The 24,287-nt window shown below is 40.2% G+C and overlaps 1 protein-coding gene across 5 annotated transcripts; it reads left to right on the top strand.

The window, feature by feature from the left end:
* The first annotated feature begins 280 nt into the window (after window positions 1–280).
* Window positions 281–24,287, top strand: carhsp1 (calcium regulated heat stable protein 1). 5 transcript variants are annotated; one of them, XM_034310256.2, is made up of 5 exons: window positions 281–489; window positions 858–897; window positions 20,273–20,500; window positions 21,015–21,137; window positions 23,815–24,287. In XM_034310256.2, the coding sequence occupies exons 3-5, from the start codon at window positions 20,310–20,312 to the stop codon at window positions 23,975–23,977; spliced, it is 477 nt and encodes a 158-aa protein (XP_034166147.1). In that variant the 5' UTR covers window positions 281–489; window positions 858–897; window positions 20,273–20,309; the 3' UTR covers window positions 23,978–24,287. The 5 variants fall into 5 exon arrangements, with proteins under 5 accessions (XP_034166147.1, XP_034166146.1, XP_034166145.1 ...); XM_034310255.2 differs by having other exon boundaries at window positions 846–897; XM_034310257.2 differs by lacking the exon at window positions 281–489 and adding an exon at window positions 638–747.

The following is a 24,287-nucleotide window of genomic DNA, read 5'->3' as shown; positions in this document are numbered from 1 at the left end:
CATACACCACCTCGATGTTGATTGTTTTCCTATAACAGCACTGCACAGAGTGTTTTATTCCTGTGGAAGAGCATGAAGGGAACTCTATAGGAGCATCTCTGAGCTGATGTGATTCATTCTGTCATTGTGTGTGTGTGTGTGTGTGTGTGTGTGTGTGTGTGTGTGTGTGTGTGTGTCTGTGTGTTACCCGGTGTATTTGGATATTTACGGTAACCTTCGTGATGACGTTAATCTGAGCTAACCTGGCGGCCACGCCCATTTGTGGGCGCGCGCTCCGTCTCCACCAGGAGGAGGTTCATTAATCAGCAGCAGCCGTGAACGCGCGCGCGCGAGTCCTGATAGGGGAATGTTCTGCTGGACGCACGAGCGCTTGTATTATTCATAACAATAACAATAATTGAAGCTAGTAAACTGTAAACGCGGTTTAAACCTGTATTCAGTGTCGGGACTGTAACCTTCATCTGTCTGCACCGAGGAAGTAACTTAGAGGTGAGTCACGCGCTTTGTTTGTTTGTTTGTTTGTTTGTTTGTTTAGTTGTAAAATGTGTTGCACAGGACAAAGTTTAATCCGATCTCTAACCAGGCGACGATTAATCGAAGAACCGGGGCGCGTGTGTGTGTGTGTGTGTGTGTGTGTGTGTGTTTTGAGTGGTGGTGTGTCATCAGGGTGCACCAGTGGAAGTGTGTTTTTGTTTTCTGTGTTGTTTAAGCACATTTTGAATGTTTTAATATTTCACCTAAACGCAGGTGAGTTGTGATTACTGCCATTTGTAGTCGATTAATCGACTTTTGATGCGAACAGTGAATTGTGTGCATTAAAAATAATTCCGTTTGTTTTGGTGGAGTTTCGATTGAAGATCAGGGAGGAGTCAGGGGCTGGAGTGCTACAAAAACAAGGCAAGTTGTGGATTTGTGACTTTTGTCTCCAAGCTGATTAGAATCAAACACAAGCCTGCTTTTCTGTTTACTTGTGTTTATGATGTGTGATATATATATATATATGTGTGTGTGTGTGTGTGTGTTTGTAATGAATGTGGAGTTAATGAATGTTTTAATGAATATGGAGCTCATATGCAAATCATCTGCCATTTAGTTTATTTAGATGTGAGAGTTTTTTTGATTGATGTGATAAAGTCTGTAATAATTATGCCGTTATGAATAATAATGCGTTATCAGAGAACAAACTGGAGAAAAGTGTTTCTGTGAGTAATAATTCCATGTAGCAGGTCGCTTCAGTGTTCGCTGTGTTGTTTGTGGAAAGCTTTTTCATCTCTTATCTCTTTTCTGGCTTATCAGGAATCGAGAACATTTAGATTACAGGCTGGCTGAGAGATTTTCTGTTTTAACTTTGAGAAAATAAAAAAAAATTGTAAGATCATGGACAAACTGTGCACGAGTCTTGATCGCAATCATTTTCTGGATATCAAAATTTTGTGTTTTTCTGTAATCTTTCACTAACATGTAAAGACTTTTGCTTGTCTTTAAACCAGATCTCTTTTAATTTTGAAAAGATGCATGTTAAAGGTACAGAATCCACAGCAGTGATAAGGAAAGGTACAGTTTGGTACAGTTTTGTCTGAGATGTCATTGAATGCATGTCTGTTCCATCAGAATAAAGACAAAACTGTTTCTGATTTATCATTTACATTTCACTTTGATAGATTATTATTTTTAAATCCTCTCCCATGTTTTTTTTTTTTTTTTTTTGTGCTGTGATTTTTAGCATCCAGACATTGGGCAGATGTTCTTCTCCACAGCTGAAGGCACAGTGATTTTATTAAGCACTTTAAGAATTTGTAATTTGATTCATGACCAGCTAGAATAGAGGATATAGAAGGAAGTGGTGAATCCAGAGCTTTTACAATGGCGTGGCCGGTTTAGACCCTGTGATCTTATAGGGGTGGAAATCAGGGCTAACGTTAATGCCCATCCGTAGCAAATGACATAATGTGATCTCTAATTGTATATGGCCTGAATATGATCTTCATCGGACGTACAATACACACACCTAGGCAGCGTTTAATTGTAATGCTACAGCAACACAAACACGTTCTAGAGATTTGTGTGCTTCCAGCTTTGTGTTAACAGTTTGGGGAAGGAACCACAAATAGGTGTGAAGGTCATGTGTCCAGATACTTTTGGCCATATAGTGTATTTCACTTATCAGCTTCAGTGTACTTTATTATTTCCTGGTTTTCAGTAAATAATTTGGCAGTGGAATATATACTGATGGCGCACAGTCGAGTGTTTACTGGCTCAGTTTTGTGCTCGGATTCTCAGTCATGATTATAGGCTGAATTCTTTAGTCTCCTCTACTCAAGAGCTCATGTTACACACACACACACACACACACACAACTTCAGCATGGTACCAGTAACTTGGCTTCATCACACCATCCTGTCAGTGATTATTTTCCTGTAACAGCATGTTTATTGATAGAAAATCTCAGCTATAGCTATAAGTTGAAATTTCTGTTGTTTCTTCAGCAATAACTTTGTATACTGACTTCGCATGAAATTTAGCTCTATTTAAATCCCAGCTTGCCGTCTCCTGCTCTTCCCTTTCCCTCTAACCAATAAGGCTGGAATGTTATCTAATGGGTTAAGGGTCACAAACAAAGAGTCTTGTGCAATACACGACCAGAGCTGGCTGAATGTTTTTCTACACCCTACGGCAGAATTTGGCAGCTCTAACAGTTTAGAAAGTCAGAGAGCCCATGACTCATGGCTGCACATGAAGAAAAGGCCAATCGGCATTGTTTACGGAGGTTATGCATATTCAAAGCGTGGTATAGTGGCAGATTTTTGGTATTGTTCTGCAGGATGGTTGTACAAACACTAGCATTGAGATGGAAATGCAAAAAGTTCAAAGCTTTTCCTCGGAGTCAGAAAGCAGCGGGCGAGTTTGCATTCGCACTTTCATGAGTTTCATGATGCACACAGTTCTTTTGTGTTTGATGGCTTTGATGTCGTGGCTTTCATTATTCTGTAAAATGCACTCTGAGAACTGCATTCGAAACACAGACCACGTGGAATGCTGAAATAGGAATGAATTTGACAGCATTTAAAATATGACAGCGATGAGAATGTAATAGTTAGTAAGCAAACACACTGTTAGGACCGTCATAGATTTGTTTTGTCTTAATCATGGCAGAGAAATTTACAGTGATATCTTACACTGTTTTCACAGGAGACGTCAAAGTTAATAAAAGTTTAGAGCTGCTGAAACATAAGCGAGAACAGAAATGAACTTGTTTTGCAGACATTGCACAGCATTAACGTAACTATAAAAGGATAAAAGTGATGTTATTTAATAAATAAAAAAAAGCATTAATTGTAGCCACATTGCTGTGGTGTAAGAGGAATAAAACATTGTGTTCTGTTAATGGAAAATAATCACCTCAGGACGGTAACAGTAACTCCCCAAATATCGTCACGTTATTACGTTGTAGCATTACGTAGGAGAATTGTGGGCATGACGGATGTTGCACACTGCCACAGAATTTGATTGGCGTCATCTTGGTTGAAGTGATGAGCAATAATGTTAGAAGTGAGAAGCTAACATCAGCATTAACAGCCCACATGGTGTAGAAATTAGAGAAGCTTCTTCATGAGGCATCAGAGGAACATCTTTATATATTTAATCGGCTTTATATTCATTTCCACACGCCGGCGGTCCAGCAGCGAGCTGCTGAAAGAACAGAATGTGGCCTTGATGTATTTCCTGCTCCTGATGAAGGGCTGGGATTACCTGTTATTTCCCCGAACCATGCTTTGTCTCGATGTCCTGTGGAAAGATTTGACGTTTTAACGTTTCCTAATGCGCCTTCGTTCTAAATCTATTGTCCTAACCTGGCTACAGTGGATTATTACTCAACGCGCTGTAGACGAGATCTCAGTAAAATCTTGTCTGAGTTTTAAAACAGACTGCGTGATAACGTGTTCTCCATGTTAGATTATATGAGGAAGATCCTCTAACGATAGATCTGTGTTAAAGAAAAGTTACTACGTTCTGCATAGTTTACGCCGTCAACCAGCACAATGCGGAAATCAGCTCGTGCAGAACTCGGTCTCGCGTAAACATCAACATTTTTCAGTGAATTTGAGGTCATGAGGATTTTTCTCTTTCCATGAGCATGTTCTGGTTACGCTTCACCATCACCGCTAGCATATTTGTAGCTGTCTCATGAGTTTGCTGTCCTCTTATTGGTGGATTTTAGATAAGCGTCATGGCAGCGCTAACACGGATTTCAATCATAAATTTCTCACACCAGCAGAATTTTTGTTGTTGGCTGTTTTTGGTCACAGTGACACTAAATCGGCCGCCGGTAACTTGAGTACGTCACGTTGTGTGTTCTGAGAACACCGATCTGAACTCACAGTCAAAGAATTGTGTTGTTGTTGTTCCTCTTTCGGCTGCTCCAGTTAGGGGTCTCCACCACGGATCATTGGCCACAGTTTTTTTTAACGCGGGACGCTCTTCTTGATGCAGCCCAATTTTATCCGGGCTTGGGACCGGTGCTCGAGCGCGCTGTAGCATGCAACCCCAGTGTCTGGGGTCGGTTCCCTGGCTGGGAATCAAACCCGGAACACAGCGGTGAGAACGCTGTGGCCTAACCACTAGTCCTCCAGGGACCCGATTAAAGAATTGCGTGATTTATTTATTTATTTATTTATTTATTGTGAGCTAAAAATCGTATACTGTAAACAATAATTGAAAATTAAAATTATTTAAGGCAAGGCTTCTAGTGTACTGTTTTCCACTTTGGATTCTTTTTTTCTCAGTAAACGTTCTCTTCTGTAGTTTTTCCTCGTTTTTAGCCGTTCTAACAGCGTGGCCTGATGAACAAGAACGTCTGATGAAATCTGTGGTTGTGTGTGTGTGTGTGTGTGTGTGTGTGTGTGTGTGTGTGTGTGTGTGTGTGTGAGAGAGAGAGAGAGAGAGAGAGAACATCATGATTTATTCACTATAAAGAGTCTTTCTTTGCTCTCAGTGAGGTTAGAGACACTGAGCCTCATTTATCAAACTGGATGCAAATGGATTTATTTGTAAATCCTCTGCAGGAACGTTTACACAAGAACGTGTGGTGTTCATGAAAATCTATTAAGTTGGAAAAGGTTCATATACTAATCTGAACCTCGATTGCTCGGATTGAACCTCGATTGAAGTTGTGTAATTGTCAACGAGTTGCTGATATTTTATATACACATTACGCTGTCAAGTTTAAATCACTTATTTATTTCAATTACACACAAACATAATGAACATTTTCTGAAAATCGTTTGTTGATTCATATTAATGACTAATAACAAACCCATAATTTGGCATCTTCAAAAAAATCTTCAGTGTGTGTCTCTGGTGGCTGATGCACTGCAGTGGCTGAGCTGGAGTAGTGGAAGATTTAGGAGAACCTCTTTCACTGTTTAGTCATCGTTTTGTCATTTTCAGCTCTTTTGTGGAGTTTTGTGGCCGTGTAATTCAGCTGTGTCATGAATGCGTTTGGTCATTTATGGTCAACATACATGTGTAAGTATATATAATCCACCAAGAACAGGAATCTGAGGCTGTCATGGGCAGAGACTCACCCAAACTGGACAGCTGAAGATAAGGAAAAAAAATTACCTGGTCTTTTTTCTAATCTTCACCTGTCCAGTGTGGGTGAGTGTGTGCCCATGACAGCTTCAGATTCCTGTTCCTGGCTGACAGGAGAGGAACCTGATGTGGTCTTCTGCTGTTGTAGCTCATCCACCCCAAGGTTTGATGTTTTGTCCATGCTGAGATGCTTTTCTGCTCAACACGGCTGTAAAGAGTGATTATATGAGTTACTATAGACTTCCTGTCAGTTCAGACCAGTCTGATCATTCTCCTCTTATCTCTCTCATCGACAAGGTGTTTCAGTCTGAAGATCCTCCACTCACAGGATGTTTTTTTTTGTTTTTCGCACCATTTTGTGTAAACTCAAGAGACTGCTGTGTGTGAAAATCCCAGGAGATCAGCAGTTTCTGAAATACTCAAACCAGCACATCTGGTATCAACACCCATGCCCTGATTAAAGTCACAGAGATCCCACTTTTTCTTCATTCTGATGTTTGACGTGAACAGGTGCTGAAGCTCTTGACCTGTATCTGTAGGATTATATGCAGTGTGCTACTGCAGTATGATCGGCTGATTAGATAACTGCATGAATGAACAGGTGTACAGGTACAGGTACAGGTGTTCCTAATAAAGTGTGTGTGTTTGTATGTGTGTGTGTGTACATACAATCACTGTGAGTACATCCAGTGACCAGAGCGGTGCAACACACACAGCGCCTGCCTGCAGTCTGAGGCCGATGTTCTTACTGATCTGCGCAGGAAGGGAGGTGACGAGACGACAGCATGACGCAGCATAACCAGCGACTTAGACTCTAAAGCCTCTGACAATATTTTACTTTCAGTTCTTTGTCTAATAATTTGTCTTTTTATCCTTGTGATGATCTTCCATTGATATAATTATTAATGCGGCTAATTAATGCTAATCTGCACCTAATCAAACTCTGACCTTAACCTTAATAACCTAAAGGAAATCTTTTGGCTGTTTTTTTTTTCTTTTTTTTAATTTTAATAAAAGCTGGAGGAAGGGGGATCAAAACTATCAGTTTTTTTTATTTTTATTTTTTTATATCTTTTGAAGACTTTTCATCCCTACCAAGACATAAAAACCGACCCACACACACATTGTATTTTGAAATGTGACAGCTTGGTAGGATGAGTCATGAGTGTTTTGCACCTTGCAGTTGCTGTGTGTGTGTGTGTGTGTGTGTGTGTGTGTGTGTGTGTGTGTGTGTGTGTGTTGCTGCAGACAGAGGCGTACTAGCAGAAGTGTGTGTGAGCAGATGTGTTTACGCTGCTTCACTGTATTTCACATCTGTGCCATTGAACTGCAGCACTTATTACTAAAGACAATGATAGCAATATAATTTTGTAAAAAAGATTTATGATAACTGTTGACATTGCCACACCTCCATGTTCAAGACTGTTTACAGCAGGGTTGTCATGGTAACCTCATCCCATTTCAGTAGCTCCATCTGAATATAAAACACCAACACTGTGCAACAATAACTAATGCCTTATAAGTAAACACTGATAATATAGCTTATATGCTGTCTTATAAAGTTTATCTATAAGCTGCCTCTGCTCATTTATTTGTAGTTTAACGTCTAGGTTTTCCTGACAGATCAGCACTGTTTATATGGCTGCCTTTTGGGTTTAAAAAAAAAAAAATCTGTTTTTTTGTGTGTGTTCACACCTTTTATTCTGTTTGAGTCTGAATAATTGAGTCTAAAATTGGTACTTCTGCTTTCACACTGCACATAAAAAAAAAAAAAAAAACTTTATCTGAAAACTTCCTAAAACTTTTTTTATTCGTTTGATATAAGTGCGTGTAGAAATCAGCACAGAGAACACGGAGCCATCACCAAAGAAGTGATTAGATAATTATATAAATTATTAGTATAAAACATTTTGTTATCGCATCCAGTCTTTATTTTCTCTTCTTTTTTTTTTTTTTACTGAAACCAAATTTCCAGAATGTGGCATTTCTTCAGCGCTACAGCTCTGTCCTTTGGCTCAGTTCATCAACAAAACGTTGTTTGATTGATTTCCTGCAATCGAGTCGATTCCGAGTCGAATCACTTTGTCACTAGCGTGCTCAGGTGCTCTCGGCGCAGAGTGTGACGTCTGCGTTCTCACCTGTCTAAACGACACTGCATATTTCAGCGCATCCTTAATGGTACTTTTATTTTCTTTTTAACTTTCCTAAAAAGAAATAAAGGTTTAACACAAGAAAAAAAAACATTAAAGTAGTTCTGTTTAACTGTTTAATCATCACCGCTGTCATCACGTGCTGTTCACGTGATAGCGTGACTCATCACAACGTTTCTGCTTCCTGAACCTGAATAAAAGCAGCATGAGAGGTGAACAGACACCTCCGCTCTCCATCTGCTCCACACGCCGATCATGTGATCACAGCAGCCACAGCAGCTTATAAAAAGGACCGCTCACTGAAATGAAGCCCAGGCGTGTCCCCCGCCGTGTTTCTAGCGTTCTGTGGGGTGGGGATTTGCTGTGGCCGGTCCTGTTTTTTATTTTAATAGCTGTACGTCGAGACAGTCTCCTTCCCTCGGCTCATCTTTATCTGACAGCTGTGTGAACTTCCTGGCTTTCCATCATGCTTTCCCTTGGCTTATTAACAGCCGTGTTTCATCTCTATAGCTGCTTTCCTGTGTGGGGCCTCTGGGACGTCATCTCACACGCACACACACACACACACACACACACACACACACACAAACACACACATACAATTTTGGAGCACTTGGAAAGGAGGAGCAGGAAAAATTGCTCAATTATCTGCCGTCAAGCAGTTTTATGTTTGTGTTATTTAAGCTGTTAAGTGAGATGCGGATAAGGTCAAAACACACACACACACACACACACACACACACTTACTTTCCTTCTGCTCTAGTGCCTTAACACGCCTCCCATATCTACTCGATCCGTATCGGTTGTGTCTCCTGAGGCGAAGCTGTTTGTAGAAATGCTCACTCATGTACTGACTGTGAGGATTTTACACACACGACTGAAAATCCTCGACTTACAGATGTGACCCATGAACTCATACTGACTTGCAAAATGTCTGATAGTGTGTATGAGCTCAGCACCTTTGTGTGTATGTGTTTTTTTTTTTGTTAATGCATTACAGATTTCTAGACTTCTATACATCAGGAGTATGGATGCGACATCACAGTTCAGGAGATGATAACGTCATATGCAGTAGGGGTCATAAGTTTACATACGCCTTGCAGAATCTGCAAAATGTAAATAATTTAAAAAAAAAATAAGAGGGATCATAAAAATTTTATTTAGTACTGCCCTGAATAAGCTATTTCACATAGCAGATGTTTACATCTAGTCCACAAGACAAACTTATAACTGAATTTACACAAATGAACCAGTTCAAAAGTTGACATACACTTGATTCTTAATCCTGTGTGTGTTTCCTGATGATCAGCGACTGTTTTTATGTTTTGTGATAGTTGTTCATGAGGCCCTTGTTTGTCCTGAGCAGTAAAACTGCACACTGTTCTTCAGAAAAATCCTCCAGGTCCTGCACATTCTCTGCTTTTCCACAATCTTCTGCACATTTGACCCCTTTCCAACAATGGGAGGCTTTATGATGCTGAGATCCACCTTTTCACGCTCAGGACAACTGAGGGACTTGAACACAACTATTACAAAAGGCGCAAACATTCACTGATGCTCAAGAAGGCAACACGATACGTTAAGAGCCAGGGGGATGTAAACTTTTGACCAGGATAATCGGTGTAAATTGTTATAATTTTGTTAAAAGATCTTTTTTTTAATTTAGTATTGCCCTTCAGAAGCTACATAAGATAGTTACATGTTTCCCAGAAGACAAAATAACAATTTACACCGATCATCCTGTTCAAAACTTTTCTGGGAGCTAAAACAATTTCCTGTTCTGTGTTTCTAACACTATATTTGGAATGCAGCCATTTCGGGTGTTAAAATAAAAATAAAAAACTGAAGAAACACTGTGCTTATGTGTGTCTTTGCAGTGTGAGCCGTGTTTAAAAGTGTCCCGGCACTCCGGATCCGTAACCACTGGCTCCATGTGAGTTTTTCTGGTCTTCAGGAAATTGCTTTTGCCTCATTGTGCTCTCCGTCGCTGCACTGTGGCAGGATGACACTGTGATTTAGGGCTCCTATTGTGTTAGGCTCCGACTTGTCGGGAAAGCAGAATTATCTGCCCCCAGAGGCAGAGTTTGGAGGTTAAAGGTTGGAGGTGTGAAGGAACGGAAAATTCCATCGTGGTGAACCGTGATGAACTCATTCCAGAGGTCTGAATGTCATTCGGGTCATTTAAATACCACAGATGTGCAGCAAGGCTTTAAAAATGTTCACAAGTTTGCATGTAAAATCTATAAATGTGAAAATCTTACATCAGAAGGAAGTGATGAATTGATAAAGCAGAACCCAGAACAGTTCAAATGCTCATTGGTGTTTTTTTGGGGTTTTTTTTTTGGTTTCATTTAAGACTTAATTGTTCCGAATGAAACTAGAGTACATGCTGCTTTCAGATTGAGAAGTAGGTTGGTGTGTTTACGAGGAGATTCCACACCAACAGCCCACTCTGGTTGTCTTCAACACTCCGGAAATCAAGATTTTTTTTTTTTATGTTGCGGCTGTAAATATGATGAAAAAGTGGTCAGAATCCAGAAAACATTGTTAGGCAACCACAAATCATGAAGCCTGAGCAAACTTGTCAAAAATTTAGCTACCTAGCTATTTAGTCTTTTTATACAATCAGTCTAAAGACCCAGTGATGATAAAAATCAGACAGAATAGTCAGGAATATCAGTATTTTCCTCAGATGTGTGGATAAATGGACTTTTTTCACACTTCTACGTGGCGTAGTAGCATTCCAAAACTTCAGATGAGACGTGAACAATGGCAGCAGATGCACTGTAGCGTTACTAAATGCACTAAATAATTCAACCAAACATCCGTACTTGAGCTTCACTCACAATGAGCTTGTGAGAAAGAAGTGGGTTTGTGCTGTTTGCTGGGAAGATGGTGAGCGTTTTAGGATTTTAATAGAAGCCACGTGCATCTGTAGCCAAAGAATCGCACTTCTCAAAATCTAAACAGCAAAACATTGACTAGCTAACTAGCCAAACGTGAAGAAAATATAGCTAGCTATTTACTACTGTGGAATATAGCATTAATAGACTGGTTACGTACTGAAACACGGGAGTGACAGCGAAGCCGAACAATGTTCAAAGTGGCTCCGGAGCGTTACTATTCATATATGACAACATGGATGTTGTGAAAAAGGTCCGTTACTAGGAAAAGACATGACATGACAAAAACTTTACTGTAGTTTAAGTTGAACTTCGCATCAACTGCTACCTGCACTTCCATAAGAAAATGTGTTCACTTTGAAATGGTGAATAAAACAGGTGTTAGCTGCTGATAGTGTGTAAATGTGTTGAAAACATCACCTCTCAAATGCACCAGATTTCAGGCGAAATTGTTGTTTCTTAACCTGTTGGAGGATTATTTAGCGGATGCTGTGCACTCAGTGTGTGGAAATTTCGTTTCAAGCCAAAATAACACCAAATAATGCAGGTGATTGATTGATTGATTGATTGATTGGCAGTTAGTCAGATTTGTATTTCTGAGGCTTTTTGGTGATTGGCAGTATTTAACAGAAACACTTCACTGATTGAAACTTTATTTTTTGTTTAAACTTGCACATAGAAACTAAACGTAAAACCTGAAGTCCTGTAGAAACGACTTCCCCGAAGCCTATTTATGCAGTGCATGCAGTGTTTGTTGTGTTTTTGACCCTTCTGAGGTCACGATGAGCTCATTTAGCATTCGGAGGCAGAGGAAAGAGAAAAGCTGGACAATAACAGATGATGTGTAATTGGAGCAGACTTTATCTCCTGGTTATGAATCTTTTATTCAGATCCTGACAGCGAAAAGTGAAAGGTAATTAGAGTGAATGATGTAATCTGAAGGTACAAAGGAGCAATTCTCACGGGGTGTCCTGTACCACGGCGTTGCCATGGCACTAAAGACCCTGGTGCCAGTTTTGTAGGTTATTTGGATCAGAGTGTAGTATCGCATTACGTGCACGCTAAGAACGGGCGGAATTGCTACTCAAGGAAATGTTAAAAACGATTGTTTATATCTGATATGCCGGAACGTGCAGCTCAGGGATCGTTTGCAACCACAGGCAAAAGCGAACGACTTGATTGAGAGTTCATGTTTAGGACAAATTGCCATCCGTAGTTTATAAAGAATCTTAAGTACGGTATTTTGATTTACTTTTCATAGTGCAGGTGTGAATTTCAAGTAGCTCAGATTTCATTAAGGAAGTGCTAGATTTTCCTTTTCCTTCATATCATGCAAATAACGTCATAAAATAAACCACACCCCCTAACCTTAGCCTTAACAGTAACATTAATATTCGTAACTTTTCCTCCGAATTAAATTGTGCAAATTGTTAGGAATTTCCAAGATCGTCAAATGATATAATTGTTGAAGAGTTACTGCGGTTTTATATACGGATTACGCTGTCAAGTTTAAATTACTCATGTTTTTCAATCACACACCAATTTAATGAACATTCTGTGAAACTCAAATGTCACTTCATATTAATGATTTGAAAGAAAGTGATTCAAAACACAACCATAAATTAATACTAGCTGTATGAAAAGTAATGGCACCCTCTAAAAGGAGCTGGATTAGTGGAAGATTTAGCACACGTCGCACTTAGGAGGCGCTATTTCATTTTCAGCTCTTTTATGGAGTTGAAATCTCTGTGTGTGTGTGTGTGTGTGTGTGTGTGGATAACTAAATCAGCTGTGCCGAGAATGTGTTGGTAGTTACACACGTAAGAAAACTTTTGTAAATCTGGTGGGAAACTTTTTTATGTATAAAGAGTGTATTATGTGTACTGCATGTGATTAGCATTTGCATGTTACGGACAAACAGAGAGAGACTAGCAAAGCTGAAGCTAACAGGTAAAACACACACACACACACACACACACTGTATGCAAAGCTAATAAGCATGAGAAAGCAATAGCTACAGTCTGATTGCATTAATGTAGTGGAGTAATTACATTTTTATTCCTGCAGTAATTTATACGCGGAGCACGCGGCACCCGGAAATAAACAGAATTATGGCCTTATTTCATATTCCAAAATAAATAGGAATGTGTTTTTCTGTTTAAAAAGCCCTAATTTAAAAGTCTAAAATAAAACAGAATCCAGTTTACATCAAAAGCGTCTTATTGTATTTTTGAAAATGCAAAATCTTACACCACGACCCTGCTGGATTCTGGATTCTGATTGGTCAGCAGGTGCTGATTCTTTTTCTGTAACAGGTTTATATTGTATATAAAGTTACAAAGATGAAGCTGTTTCTTTTTTAATATTTATTTTTTATATTTATTTATTAACAATAAATACGAGCCTCTCCACATCCTCCAGTGACCGTCGCTCACACTCCTGCCGTCTGTCTCGATGTCACGGGCGGATGAAATAGACTGTTGGTGTGTTAGCGTTTTAGCCTGCAGTCACTTTAGATTTGGCGTGACCGTGTTCTCTGTGCCTGGCTCCTCTTCCTAATGAATAACGGCTTTAATTTGATAAAGCGCACATTAAAGCCTGGTTTATGACTGATGTTATTCTGCAGGTTTTGCCAACTGCAATTAACTTTCTCTATAAAAGTGTATCTCATGCCAAAAAGAAAAGAGCAGAGAAATCCTCAGGATTAAAAAAAAAACTTTACCTTTCTTTCTCATGGTAATCTATAGGAAACCCTGTGTAGAATATTTATTTATGTATTTGTTGGTTTGTTTGTTCATTTATTCACTTGTTTCTTTTCCACCACTTCCTTGACCCGGGACAGAATAGGTGCCTAGCACACCCTTGCTGATCGTAAGAGGCAACAAATGGGGCGACTTGTTCGCTGTGAGTTGCAACCTGTGATTGTGGAGGAAGAGGTCCTGGCACTTGAGAAATGTGGTCTGCTGTTTCTACCACAAGTCCAGAACAGTGTTTTGGCTCCAGCTTCACATAGACAGGAGTTTGGAAGACTTGCCCTGGGTTATACCTTTTTGGCATTAATATGGGCCATTCCTTTTCTCTTCCCAGAGGGCGTTGGCTAAGGGTCAGTCGAGCAACATAATTACTTTACCTGGTTGCTCGAGTATACCACCCCTATATCCCTGATGCATATCTGCAGGATGTCCGTGGCTCTGTGCATCCCCTTGTTGGGCTCTGAGGTGGGTGGGGAGTAGGGGTGATGAAACAAAATACATATAGACATGGCTAGCAAACAAACCCCCCCAAAAAGGATGCCGGATCAGGATTTAGATCTTGATTGAGTAACTAGAGATTCTCTTTATTTGTCATTTGATAACTGGCAGAGGTTTGTAATCTTAGAATCTCTATCACCAGACATACCCTTTACCAAGCTCTCTCCTTTCAGCATACAAAAAGGCAGCTCAGGAATAACAGGGACAGTCAAAGATGCAAAAAAAGTTGAGGTCTGGCCAGATTCTAGTGGAGTGCTCAAAGAAGGCGCAAGCAGAGAATCTTTTACGTGCCACTGAATTGGCTGGTACTCGTATAAAGTCCTTCCCTCATCCATCTCTGAACAGCAGTAAAGGAGTGATTCGCACTAGAGAGCTAGAGGAAATGGACGAGGCTAAAATAGCCTCAGAACTGACACAACAGGGTGTGACAGATGTCACACAAATAACAATGAAAAAACAAGATCGAATTATTAAAACCAGCACCTATATCATTATTTTTGATAGGCCACAACCACCAGATATGATTCTAGTAGGCTACCAAAGAGTACCTGTTGACTTATATATATATACCGAACCCACTAAGATGATTCAACTGCCAGAAATGTGGTCATGGATTAGCAAGCTGTAAAAACAAAGCTATCTCCTGTAATTGTGGAGGGGAAGGACATGAACATTTCTGCCAAAAACCACCAAAGTGTTGCAACTGTGCAGGTGAACATGGTTCCTCCTCAAAATACTGCCTGTGTGGGTCAACAAAAAAAAAAAAGGATCCAGAGGATGAAATGTGTTAGTTAGCTTCCCTGAAGCATGCAAATTGGTAGAGGGACTTCCTTCCTTTAAACCAGAGAGATCATTTGCATCCATAGTGAAGTCCCCATGAACAGTCGAAGCCAAACAGACTTGACCTGGATGGACAAAGACAAACCTCAACCAATTAGTAGTAATAGTACGTTTCCCCCCTCTACAAAACCAAGATAATAAGCACTCAGAACTCAACCATACTCAACCCAATCCAGACCAGCCAGAATGAAAGCTCATCAAGAGAGCAATCTAATCTATCAAATAGTAAGAGCAAAAAGAAATCAACCCTACAACAACCATACGGAAGCCAAGAAAACAGCCTGAACAAAACTGAACACCCAAAAGACATTGAAATGGCAGAGACCGTGGTCTCTGGCAGCTGAAGCCTTGTGCCTGAAGGCAGGAATATGGTGCAAGTACTGTACTGCCTACCTGATGTGGCGTAATATTATTCAGAGGAACTGACGTGGTCTTAGAGCTAACTTTGTAGTGCTTAGCTGCTGTTTTTAACCCTCTTGCCTTTTGTCTTCAGGAGACACACCTGATACCAACTAGTTCCATTGCCTTGAAAAGTTTTACGGTGTTCAGTGCTTATGGCCCAAACACACAACGTCCCTCTAGTGGTACAGCCATCTTATTAAGACTTGCGATAGACTCCAACCTACAGGACCCCGACCTGGAAAGCGTCATAGGCCCTCATGGGTGATTTAACAGCCACAAACTACCACTGTGGGGAAGTAGCCACTACTAACACTAAAGGCAAGACTACAGAGAACTTTATCAGTAAAAACGCTCTCTGTTTGCTAGTATACCTATCTGCATCCAGGACATGAGTCATACTCTGCAACTGATGTGACCATACGTGAGCCTGAATTATTGCATGACTTCTCATGGCAAGTATGGGATGACATGTGTGGAAGTGATCACTTCCCATTGATTTATAACCTTTGCAGAAGCAGACATGCAACAAAGAGCACTAAGATGGCAGCTTTAAAAAGCTAACTGGCCTTCCTTTCACACCCTGTGTCAGGGGAAGTTTAAGACAGAGCCTCAATATACCCAGGACACAATAACATGGTTCACCGATAATCAGTTGCAGACAAAGTTGTTCCAAAGACATCAGGAAAACCAAATCAAAAGTGTAATCCATGGTTCCATGAAAACTGTACAAATGTTATTGAGGCCCATAAAAAAGCAGAAGGGCTCTTTAACCGACACCCAACAACAGAGAATCTAACCAAGTTCAAAATATGTAGCACACAGGCCTGAGGAGTCATCAGTGCAACAAAGAAACAAAGTTGGAGGCGATTTTTTTTAATCAAGACTAACACTAAATACACCAGCGAAGAAAGTTTGGGGTATGATGTATAAGATGAAGTGCAAAGCAAACAAGCTAGCAGAGACATTCGCAAAGAACTCCTCAACACAAAACTGCCTCCCTGAATTCCAAGCAATATGTGTACAGCATATTTTCTGTCTCTGCTTCTTAAAAACTTAAATATAGTCTGGACATCAGGACACGTAGCACCCTCCTGGCTAGAAGCAGTAACCATACACATACATAAACCAGGCAAGGACTATAATGACCCCAACAATTACTGCCCTATAGCCCTGACTAGTTGTATTTGTAAAACCATGGAGAGGATGGATAATAATCGTCTTGTTAGCTACATGCTGTAGCTGCCTTTTTGGGTCTACAGAAAGCATATGACACGACCTGGAAGTATGGCATTTTAAAAGACTTGTACCAAAGGTTTTAGGGGCAACTGCCCATTTTCATCTCCATTTTTTTTTTTATCTTAGAAGACATTTTAATGTCAGGTTCGGCTCTACCCTCTCAAGCTTACACACACGAGAACTGGGAGTAGCTGAGGGAAGCATTCTTTCTGTTATCCTTTTTGATGTGCAGTTGGGTCTAATATCTTATGCAGTCTTTATGTTGACGATCTCTGTATTTGCTACAAGGGGAATAATATGAATACCATTGAATGACAGCTACAACTATGCATAAATAAAATCCATGTGTGTCCAGTCAATAATAGGTTCAATAAAAGGTTTCTATAACAAAAACTGCCATGCAAAAATTGCTCCTGCCATGAATATAGCACTTGATGCTGAACATCACCAAATCTAAGCACTTCCTTGCAAACTGTCCGGATGGATGGATAGAAAACCTTTAAGACAGTGTTGAGAGTTTGTGAACAATATTAAACACTCGACAATGAAATATACTCATGTTTAAATTAGAACATTTATTCAGACAAAATAGCTGAAGTTTTTAAAGGTCTAAAATGTTATAAATGTCAAATATTTATTCACCTTTTTCAGTATATGAAAAACTGCTATCTTTACATCATGAACACACAAAGAGGAGTGTTTATAAAGACAAAGCTTGACTTGCAGGAACAACCCGGGTCAAGTCTCAAACCACAATCTCCACACCCTCTTACACACACACACACACGCGCGCGCTTACCCACTGCACAAACCAGAGGAGAGTGATGGTACGCCTCAAGTCAAGGCCTGAACATGGACTGGATGAAAGCAGAGTTGCAGGCCAACACACTGTCACTATTCATGATGAATGCTTTAAAAAAAATGGATAGAGCCGTGAATAATTGTGGCTCAGTGGTAAAACTCTTGTCTCAGGTCCCTGTGGTCACTGGTTCATATCTAACCGCTTCCTTTTCCCCCCTGTGTTGACTGACTGCTGACCATCAGGGCTAATAATACAAATGTATAGCATGACTGAAGTGACTGAAGTGTTTGTGCCTATGGTAAGAAAGAGGGTTATGCTACTCTAGATTCAAATATAATTTTAATTCTAGCTTAGTAAAATGTAGCTATGTATAGTAAAGCATAGTAAAATACAACAATGTTTAATAATGTAGAGCAAAGTAATTAGTCAAATGTAGTGAAATTGAAATATATATATAAATGTACATAATATAGAGCAAAATGTGTGTATATATATATATACACACACAATAAATATAAATGTACATAATATAGAGCAAAATGTGTGTATATATATATATATTGTGTGTGTGTGTGTGTGTATATATATATATATATATATATAAAGAGCCCAGAGTAGCATAACCCCTCCTTTCACCTCTCCCAGGGCCCCAGGTGGGACAGACCGGACTTTCTCTCTCTTTCTTTCTTTCTGCCGGAGTTTACAGTCCCACCCAAGTCCAGCACCTACTGCCCAGTGGGGTTCTTGAACCAAGGTTCATACCTGAGACAGGTACAGGCATTTAACCCACTGAGCCATCAGCACTGACAGGTCTTGCATCCTTTTTTTAGGGGGTTTATCTTTCATTTTACACCTCCACCTGCAGAGAGAGACCTTATTGATAAAGAAAGAAAGACAGTTACAGAAGCACTTATATCACCTGAACCAGGGCTCAAACCCTGATTAGTTCTCTGAGACAGGTACTGGCCTTAACCCACTCAGCCAACAGCTACAACGAGCAGCCTTCCTTTTTTTTTTTTTAGGGGTTTATTTTTTCACTTTATACCACCTGCTGTTGGATTTAACATAAAGTGAGCACAAGACAACCCTTGAACCTGAGCACAAGGACAGAACAAACACACAAACCAAGCCTGCTGAGCCACCAGAGCTTTCAGAAGTGTGGCTGCCTTTTTTTTTTCTTTTTTCTTTTTTATAAATGGAGTTTTATCCTACATTTGGGAGTTGTCCCTTACCTAGAGCTCATGATCATGTAAAGGACAAAACTAATGCGTGTGGGCTCAAACCACAGAGCTCACACACAGCTACATGCACACATTACTCAATGAGCTACTTGTACTTCGTGACTACCAGCCTACTAGTCATGCTAACAAAATAAAATCTTGCCTTTTATTTATTATTTTATTTATATTGATTACGGCCGGTGTGATGGAGGAGTGGAGGTCATCAGGCCGTTGTCTATACGCAGTGATATGCTTCTCTCATGCTCTGCTTATTTCACAGCAATCACAGGTGATTATTCAGCCAAAGAACATATTGATCTGTGCAGTAATTGGGTTTGGGGAAATAGGCAACATGCACATGGGCGGCCACATGCATAATTAGGAAAATATCTCATACTCTTATGTGAGGTGGCCTGGGAAAACCTGCTAGATGTCTCTGTGGATGAAATATACAAAATAATTAAAAACATGATTCAAAAATAGGGTTTCAGCCAAAGTTTGACATCTCAGCTTTAAGAAATTATAAATACATTTCATGAAAATGATGTGTAATTGTTTTTTTCTTTCTATTCTCAGCTTGGCGTCTCTCTACAAGATCGTGTTGAATAAAACTAGCCTGCTAGCTAAGTGTGATTTCCTCATGATTTGATCACTTTTTTTTTTTTTTTTTAAATACACGTTTAGTTGCACACCAGCAGGTAGTGATTGTTAAAATGTCCGACATGCTCCTTCTCCAAAATTTTCTCCTTTAATATTTTTGCGGCACTTTAAAAGGCTAGACCTTGTGAATCAGATCCAGGGAAGGAGAGGCTGGCGAGGGAACGACTGTTTATAGCTGCCAAGTGAGAACAGAAACTAACATGTTTCAGAGACGTTGCACAACATTAAATGTTAAACTGTAAACAGATCAAAAGTATGGCATCATTCTAAAAATGTTTAATGGTTGGCATATCACTGTGGTATAAGAGAAATAAAACACTCAGTACATGCTGTTAGAGGAAAACGAGTGACTTCGGGGCGGTAACAGTGACTCCGCTACATCACACCACCCCGTCGTTGATTATTTATTCCTAACATGCATATAATAAAGAAGACTGGGTGAGTTATATTATCCTCCTGATTGTGCTGAGGGAAGAAAATGCTTGAACTTCATGTTATAAAAGTGGACGAACCCTCAAGATGCGATAAACAGATAATGTTGTTTAGAGGAGTTTAATTACACAACAGTATTTAGTGGTTGGTGAACAGACAGATTTGGTCACAGCTGCTGTTTATTCCAGAGTTTATTCTGAAATATTCTTTGCTCAGGCTTGAGGAATGTTGCAAAGCTTTTCCATAACATGAGATCACTGTAAATGTTTCAACATAATTTAAGGCCACTATAAATTGTTTTGTTTATAAATCGTACACAATGCAGATGGACTTACAACTCCAATTCTGAAAAGAAACATTTTTATTCCTGTAAAGAGTGTGATGTTTACTGAAATGCAACTTAAAGTTTTAGTAAATATCTACAGCAACTAGTAAGACACGTATTCTTGCATTTACTTTAAAATTGTGAGTTCAACTTGACTACATTGTGTTAAACCCACTACCTAGAAATTAGCATTAGCCATAGCATGTCATCTGCTTTTACGTGGGCTGTTATATGTTTCACGCTCTGTAGAATCTATGACCAAGTAAACGATCCAGCATTGATGTTCAGATGTGTTACGCAACCTTTCTTAACACCAGATCAGCTAGCTGGTGCATTTTTCTAGCAGGTTGTGCTTGCTAGTTAGCATGCTAATCACTAAACCTGTGTGCTATATAACGCATTCTGACAGAGTGAACCACTTCAGTCAGACTCAGCTCTTTGTTTTTTTTCCCCCCACAGTTCAGTGCTGGCGGAGCTGCAGTATCCTGCACACACCATGTCCTCCGAGGCCTCATCCCCAGTGCGGGCGGCTCCATCCACAACCCCTCCACTGTCCCCTACTTCTCCTGTCTCACCTAGCTCCCTGCGCCTGCCCCCGTGCCGCCAGCGACCCCGCTCACCCTCGCCCATGAGGGGGTACCTGATCCCCAGCCCGCTGCCCACCCGCCGCAACCGCACCATCTCTGCGTGAGTACACACCCACCAAAATTTAGCGCTGAACAATACACAGTGGTGTCTCCTGAATCTGGTTTGTGGAGGGGTTCAGTGTTTCAGACTCACTGAAGTTTCTTACACACTGTTATATAAACATGGACAGAAGGATAAAGTCTAGGCTTGTGTAATACTGATTTATCCCCACTCATGATATTTCATTTTTAAAAAATCGCAATAAACGATTGAATCGTCCAAAACTGAAGGTGTTAGATTTGACTCTTTGTTGTACACCTATTTAATCTTTTTTTTTTTTTTTAAAGCTAAAGTCAAACGACGAACGTGTCTTACCTAATCGACTACATTTCAGACAAGAAGACAAGAATCATTCTGCACACAACAAGCTGCTCTGCACCATTTTTCAGCATTTTCTGTTTCAGCTTTATCATTTGAGCATTTTATCTTGTATAACCCCTTCAGGAGCCATTAAAAATAAATAAATAAATACATAAATAAATAAAAACTGTTGTTTTTTTTGTTTCCCCTACAGGACTGCGCGGGCAGCCGAGGGTCCGGTCTTCAGCGGGGTCTGCAAGTGCTTCTCCCGGTCCAAAGGTCACGGCTTCCTCACGCCGTCGGATGGAGGCGCTGACATCTTCGTGCATATCTCAGAGTGAGTGAGATGAAGCAGTCTCTTTCACACACTCCCACACTCTCCACGACTGAGTGTCAGGTTAAATTTACCCGAGTTTGACGCTTGGAAAAACACTTACAACACTTTAGCCCAAGAAGGAATATACACTTAGTGTCCGTTGCCTGTAGTTTTGAATTAGCATTTTACACTTCTTTCAGGTTCTAACAGGTTCTTTTGTTTTTTTTTTGTTAGGGTTTGACTTTTTCCTTGGGTTGCTTACACGATATGTACGCTCACCATCCACTTTATTAGGAACACCTATACACCTATATGAGGCTATCATGGGTACACACTCACCGAAACTGCACAGCTGAAGACTAGAAAAAGTCCAGATGATTTTTTTTTCCTTGGGTGTGTGCTCATGATGGCCTCAGATTCTTACTGAAACTATTCTTGTACATTTTTATCCAACTTTCCAACACACTCTACAGTTAAAAAGTAGTTCTCTTTATTTCTAGTTTTAGTTGTATCCATATGCCACACAACTCTCTAGAAAACACTGACAAATTCCTGACACAGACACTGACACAGAATCCTTCCTGTGGAAAAAGTATTTCCACCTTTACGTTTAAAAACACCTCTGCATTTTCAACAGCTACCCTCACATTTCCATTATATGCGAGTTTCGAGTAGGATTTCTTCGCCCAAACCCAACTGACTGTTTTATATATTAAATACTGAAGATAAAACTAAAAGGTGCAAATGCAAGCTAAAGGCTGCAATAATAGAGCTTGTTGAAGTCAGAGCGGCAACAGTGTAATTATATGCTTGTGAATGCAGCAGGACAAAGCAGGTGTCCATGAAGAGAAGATTCTCATGACTGTGTGTGTGTGTGTGTGTGTGTGTGTGTGGGTGGTTGAGTATTTCATGGGTCATGGTTTTTGGGTCATGTTTTTTTTTTTTTCTTGTGTGGGAGAAAGGCGGACCATCAAAGAATGAAAGAATTGTGGGGAAATGCAATAAGCTCTGGACGTCAAAAGGTAACCGTTATAGAGAAGCAGCCACTGTCGCGCGTCATCCCATTGTGCACATGTGCGTTGGCGTAGTCAGGAACGGTCTGTCTCCTAGCTTTTGCCTTGATAATGGAAACACTGATGAGAAGTGGCCCCATGTTTTGCTTCACTGTGTGAAGAGAAAATGGACTTGCATGACGCAGAAAAAGAATGGATGTGCAATTAGCTGGTTTTTTTTGAAAGCCTTTTAGCATAACAAGTATCAAAAAGCACATTTAGAACGAGAAAAAAAAAACATTTTTGACTTTAGAAAAAAAAAAAAAAACCCAAACAAACCCTGATTCACACAGAGGCTTCTTAAGAAGCGATAAACAGATATGACATTACTTCTTCAGTTTTTGCTATATGTTTAAATTTTATATTTAAATTATTTATGATACTATGTTCTACTTTTAGTTGCCTAATGTACATCTGTGGAAACACATTTTTTTTCCTAGGTCACTTGACAGATCTGGGAAAAGGTTGGTAGGCCACAGGTGAACCTCTTTGTTCATGCCAAAAATGGACTCAGTGTTGACTGTGGCTGTCCTTGGTGGAGCTGAACAGTCCACTAGGTCACGCCACACCGGTTCACGATTGGCCGAACTGTCAGCTGTACACATTGCTGAATTCGGTGCAATGTGGGCAAAAGCAAACCACAAAGTTCTCTTGGATGCAGCAGCCCTTAGTACATGGGCTTTGTATGCTCTCAGGTGGCTTGGTGTGCATTTTATCATCTGGAACTAGTGCGCTGCCTGCTTTCTAAAGCACTAGCCTCCCTATAGGGATGGCCAGACAGCAGAAAGTCTACATTTTAAGGCGTATGCCATTGCAGCACAGCACAGAACTGTGAAAAGTCTCTGTTTGGGGGCATAAACTTTTCACAGACTTTCTGAAGGGACCAATGTTCCTTTGGTCTGTCATGCTCCCCCAAGAGCGCAGCATGGCATCTCAGCTTTGTACTTTGAGTCCCTTTAGAGCCCATGCAGGATGCTGAACTGAAAACGGTCTCTAATTGTGATTAGTTCAGCAGAAAAAAAAATGGGAGAACTACACACCTTGGCGATGAGCTCGCCTGGTGGCTGAATGTGTCTGGAGTGACAAGGGTTGAACCCTAGGTCAATATTTGAGCGTTCCTGGCTTTGCCCAGTACATGCTTTACCGTACTATTTGGACAGGAAGGCAGCAATTTGATCGTCAGATCAAGTGTATTATCTCTGTCGTATGGGAAAGACACATGGAGCTGCCCTGTCTACACAAAGACTGACCCACTGGGACATCACCTCTGCCCTACCCAGAGATCATTACCCAGAATTTTCCGTCGATGCATTTAAAACTTGGTAAATGACTGAGAATTCTTGGGTTGATGCAACTCCTGGCCGTCCCACAAGGAAGAACATACCTTCTCTGTGCTCTATAGGGGGGAAAAGTACGGCTTTCGCTGTAACATGACAATTTTTCACCTGCGATTTACCCAATACAAATATAGTGTAGTTCCTAATGATGTTCAATCTGTCTCTTGCCAATATAACATTATATACACATTAATATTCACATACATCTAAAATCTTTTACGGAATTTAACAGCCTATGGATAAAAAAAACATTACAAATCTCACATGATCAGTATTTTAACCTTCATGTACACTGTGTTTCTCCTGCAGTATCGAGGGAGAGTATGTTCCAGTAGAAGGGGATGAGGTGAGCTATAAAATCTGCTCCATTCCACCCAAACACGAGAAGGTTCAAGCTGTGGAAGTGACCATAACTCACCTGGCCCCTGGCACTAAGCACGAGACGTGGTCAGGAATAGTGATCGACTCCTGAACAAAGATACCTGCGCTCATTTTTGTCCCTTTGCTGAAATGGGTGGGAGAAAAACGGTGCTGGATGACGGCGGGGTGTGAGATTGCAGTGTGACAGCTGATGGCAGGTGGAAGACGGTGTTTATCCTGATTTTTTTTTTTTGTGATGTTTCCAATATCATTACCTTTTTTTTTTCTTTTGAAAAAGGAGAAATCTTTGCTGACCGATTTGCTTACACTAACCGTTTGTAGTTCTGTATCATTGGTTTTGTTTATTAACTGTTTAGGTGGCTTACAGAGGAAAAAAATAATAAAACCTGAATTCATATCTA

This window comes from Pangasianodon hypophthalmus, chromosome 13 (assembly GCF_027358585.1).
Source record: "Pangasianodon hypophthalmus isolate fPanHyp1 chromosome 13, fPanHyp1.pri, whole genome shotgun sequence".
Classification (NCBI taxonomy): domain Eukaryota; kingdom Metazoa; phylum Chordata; class Actinopteri; order Siluriformes; family Pangasiidae; genus Pangasianodon; species Pangasianodon hypophthalmus.
The sequence above is the reverse complement of the archived record's forward strand: the minus strand, read 5'-3'. Positions and strand labels throughout refer to the sequence as shown.